A 4,581-nucleotide genomic window follows, 5' to 3' on the forward strand; every position below is an offset into this window, starting at 1 on the left:
AATATAAATCTTTTTTAGATATTTTAATAAGAACTACATACATATATATATATGTGTGTGTGTGTGTACTGTAAAATGTAGATTCACTCATTTTGCTTCATATGTAGTCCACATTTGAAATATCTAAAAAGACTTATATTTCGAAACGGAGGGAGTATATTTTTAGTTTTTTTAGACAAGGGAGTATATTTTTAGTAACGTTAGCATTATAGCTTTGTTGCAATGTTGGACTTGTGGGCCTACTGCGTCCTTGAGAGCATCCAACAACATTAGAGTTGTTTGTTGGGCCCAAAGAAAATCCTAAAATGGTCGTGTTAACTCACAAGCCCGGTCTGAGCCTGTTTAGGCGGGCCTATATTCCATGCAGCCCCCTCCCTTTACATTTCTGCCCCTCGCCACAACTCTCTCTCTCTCTCTGACTAACCCTACACCGCAGCGACTATATAAAAGCTTTACCCGTCAGAGTCTCTAGGGTTCTTCGTTTCTCCCTCGCGCCGCCGCCTCCTCTCTCGTCCCGGCGCGCTTGGAGCTCGACCTACCCGCGCGCCGCCCACCATGGTACGCGATCATCACTGGGATAGAACATGCTGCTCCTTGCTGTTTTACGTGCCCTGACGCCGGTGTTGATCTCGTGTTTTGTTTCTCTCAGATCATCTCCAAGAAGAACCGCAATGAGATCTGCAAGTACCTCTTCCAAGGTCAGCAATTCTCAATCCTTCGCGCTTGTAGGCTAGTAGCCACAATTGAGGCGTAGTTGATCGTGAATAGGATTGAGCTGATGCGCCCACATCAACTACGTTTAGTGCAACTTATTTATCTTTACAAAGAAAAATAAATCTTTAAAGGGAAGAGGTGAATTGTATTAATGTATAGGATTTGATTCGTTGGTACAGTTTTGCATGCCAGGAAACCTAGTAGGCTCTCATAAGTTGGGTCGGATCATGTTCTCCCATAAGCAAAATGAATCTATGTATAAGGGGGATTGGTATCTCTGAATTTATGTGCATCAACAAACAAATGAAAATTCCATGCCATGGCTTGTTATGGAAAAGAATTTTATGAGACCAGGTCTCACGCGAGACCCATCCTGATGGATGACACGTGGCATTCACAAATCACAAAGCATCGCCCACCCCGCACTTAAAATCAGGGGGGAGAGAGATTAGATGCTTTGTGATTTGTGAATGCCACATGTCATCCATCAGGACGGGTCTCACCTGCTAACCGTGAGACCTGGTCTCATATAATTTTTTTCCGCTTGTTATGAGTTCCTACACCAGGAAATACGAAACTGAATTCACCTAATGCCATATTTATTGGTGACATCATTTACTTGATGGTATGTCCTCAAATCATGTAGTACATCAGAAATCAAATGAAAGATTCCATGCTCTGGTTTGTCATAACTCTTAACTTGCTACACCAGAAATTTTGAAAATTATTTCATGTGAAGTCACATTTATTTGTGAAACCATTTTATCTGATGCATATATGTGCTATTGCAGAGGGAGTGCTTTATGCCAAGAAAGACTACAACCTGGCGAAGCACCCGCAGATTGACGTGCCGAACCTCCAGGTGATCAAGCTCATGCAGAGCTTCAAGTCTAAGGAATACGTCAGGGAGACCTTCTCGTGGCAGCACTATTATTGGTACCTCACCAACGATGGCATCGAGTTCCTGCGCAACTTCCTCAACCTGCCATCTGAGATCGTGCCTGCCACGCTCAAGAAGTCTGCCAGGCCTCCTGGCCGCCCTCTCGGTTCTGGCCCACCTGGTGACCGCCCAAGGTATAGTTCATTTGCTATTGCTCTTGGGAATATGCAAATCATCTCTTTTGTTACAATGCCATTGTCCTTGCTATACCTTTCAGTAGCTCCGGGATGATCTCAGTTGCACTTACTTGACTAATGAAAATGACTACTAACTTTAGTTTACGATGGCTGATTGTGTTATATTAAATGTCTCCATTCTGACTGTATGTGATTTGACTTGATGTTTTAAGGTGCAGGCTCTAATCTGTAGACATAGCTTTACATCATAGCAGTATGAACTTGAAAATTCTCTTTTGGAAGGGGTTGTGTTAACTCCTTGGGTTATTCTGTAGACTTGATCTATCTTGCATGATGGTTAGACTTTTTAATGTATGGTTTACTTCCATTTGTGGATGCACCTCCTTGTCTTATTTGTTGGTCCTTTGATTTTATTATGTAGACTTCAATATGTTTGTGTTCAGGATTTGCAAATGTGGTTGGGTTATGTTACTATGTTTATTTATCCTCTTGATGATTTTACTGTTGCCAAGGCAAGCTTTTAATGTTGCTTATTTTGATTGGACCTTTTGTAGGGGGCCACCTCGCTTTGAGGGTGACAGGCCTAGGTATGGCGACAGGGATGGCTACCGTGGCGGTCCTCGTGGTGCACCTGGTGACTTTGGTGGTGAGAAAGGTGGAGCCCCTGCAGAGTTCCAGCCATCATTCAGGGTAATTAACTTGTCTACTTGATGTGCTCCTGTCTTGTTTTGGTTGTATGATTTAGCATAGCAATTTACAGCCAAGATAAATACAATAGCTTAGAATATCTGTTTGAATCCTCATCTGTTTTTGATCATAGTATTGTTCTGTGCACTTGAGTAGCTTTTTGTATTCACCTGTATTTTGTTTCATTCTCAAGAGTCCCATTCTTAGTTTCATAGTTTGCACACTTTTCTTTGCAAAAGGTCTATACTTAAATCTTGCCATGAGCAGAAGAAATGCATGTTATCGATACAATTATTGAAATAATAATTTAGAAAACTAAGTGACTGCATGTTTCTGTTGATATGGATGATTTCTCTGATATTTTCCACTCTGAAATGTTTCAGAGCTCTGGTGGCGGCGGCTTTGGCCGTGGTGGCGGCGGTGGCTTTGGCCGTGGTGGCGGCGGTGGCGGTGGCTTTGGCGCTAGCCCAATGGAGTGAACTCCCCCCTAGTTTGGATGTGATGTTTTTGAGTTTAAGTTTTGCATGATGGTTTTATGTAGTGATGTTTGGGAGATCGATCAGTCTACATATCTATAATATGCTATCTTGATTTACTCCAGTAAAATAGCTCTGCGAAATACTTCTGTTGCTGTTCAGTTTCTGCTCGTGTTTTGAACTGTCTAGGTGGTAGACGTTTGTATGGTTGCGGCGCCAGGTTTTTGCCCCATGGACTTAGTCTGATTGCAGGCGGTAGGTGGTCGGTTTCTGGCGGATGCCTGAGCTCTGGTTAGTATAATAACGGTATGAAAAGGGTTGACGTAATCAACTCTCTCCCGGCCCTTGTTTCTTTGGTTTTCTTGTGGATAAATTTAGCCTTTTCGTCATAAAATAATGAAAAGGGGAGTAGCCTAGTTTTTTAAAATAGCTCTGTGAAACAGTTCAAGTCTCAAGCTTCATATTAATGCTTGCAACGAACTTGATGGTATGATGCCTACGATACAATGGTGGTTGAATTTATGAGCCTGATTGGTATGCAGCCAATTTTGGCCAAAACTAGAACTTGTAAACATGTGGCAACTTTTGCCAACCAATTTTTATGCCAATATTTTGCAAAACAACAGTGACTATTGGTTAGGGCAACTCCATCAAATGGACCTCACCAAATGTTGTCACACTGCAGGTGGAGGTGGGTCTAAGTGGGACTAATCATCCCATCCCACTTAAATTACATTAGTGGACTCCCATTGGACAAGAAAAATATTAAGTGGGCTAGTCCACACTGCAGGTGGAGGTGGGTCTAAGTGGGACTAATCATCTCATCCCACTTAAATTACATTAGTGGACTCCCATTGGACAAGAAAAATATTAAGTGGGCTAGTCCTATTAGCCCGTTGGGAACCCACCGTAACCCACTTGTTACTTGAGCCTTGAGTGCCCAATCTAGAGTGGATAGAGCAAGCCACTTCCCCCGAGGACACCCCACCCGAGTGCACAAATTCCAGGTGGCAGCGGCGCTCCACTTCGCCGCCGCACCTTCTGCTGGCTACACCTCGCACCACCGCCTCGCACCTCGCCCCTCCTCCGCCAACTCCGACCTCGAGTCCTCGACGCCCAGTAAAGAGAATGTCCATGCCGAGATCGCCAGCAGGGAGGACACAACTGACGTCGGTGCTCGTTTTATAGTGGCGATTTTTTGAAAGAGAAAATGAAGAAGAGTCTGATTTGAGGTCGTCGGCCGGGCGGCAGGGAGGAGTTGAGTGACGGCGGAGGTCCTTCAAGGCTTGGCTGGCGGCGGAGGCAACAGGGAAGACAGATGGACGGGCGAGAAACGCAACGGCGTGAGGAGGTCCAGCATGCCGGCGGCGAGCCAGGTGATTTGGACATGCCTGATGGCGGCCGACGAGACGAACGCGAGAAGATGATCGATGGGAATTTGCTTTGTCGAGATAGATAGAGAGAGAGAGAGAGAGAGAGAGAGAGCGCGGCCTGGTCATCGATTCGTTTTCTTAATTGGGCCGGGTTCCCACTTAACCCCACCGAACCAACGTAATTTTTGGTGGGTAAACCAATATTCCCCACCAATGTGTAGCGGGATCAGGTGGGGTTGGGGTGGGATGCCCAC

At 44.8% G+C, this 4,581-nt stretch overlaps 1 protein-coding gene across 1 annotated transcript; it reads left to right on the forward strand.

Annotated features, from left to right (window-relative positions):
- The first annotated feature begins 391 nt into the window (after positions 1-391).
- On the forward strand, positions 392-3,115 carry LOC123189218 (40S ribosomal protein S10-1). The gene is made up of 5 exons (XM_044601581.1): positions 392-558; positions 650-698; positions 1,506-1,788; positions 2,346-2,481; positions 2,862-3,115. The coding sequence occupies exons 1-5, from the start codon at positions 556-558 to the stop codon at positions 2,955-2,957; spliced, it is 567 nt and encodes a 188-aa protein (XP_044457516.1). The 5' UTR covers positions 392-555; the 3' UTR covers positions 2,958-3,115.
- The last annotated feature ends 1,466 nt before the right edge of the window (positions 3,116-4,581 follow it).

This window comes from Triticum aestivum, chromosome 2A, assembly GCF_018294505.1.
Source record: "Triticum aestivum cultivar Chinese Spring chromosome 2A, IWGSC CS RefSeq v2.1, whole genome shotgun sequence".
Taxonomy (NCBI): Eukaryota; Viridiplantae; Streptophyta; class Magnoliopsida; order Poales; family Poaceae; genus Triticum; species Triticum aestivum.

Excerpts from the sequence above, each read along its gene's own strand:
- LOC123189218 (XM_044601581.1), top strand. Across the intron at positions 699-1,505 it reads CTGCAAGTACCTCTTCCAAG|AGGGAGTGCTTTATGCCAAG; the intron begins GTCAGCAATTCT and ends GTGCTATTGCAG. Across the intron at positions 1,789-2,345 it reads CCACCTGGTGACCGCCCAAG|GGGGCCACCTCGCTTTGAGG; the intron begins GTATAGTTCATT and ends GACCTTTTGTAG.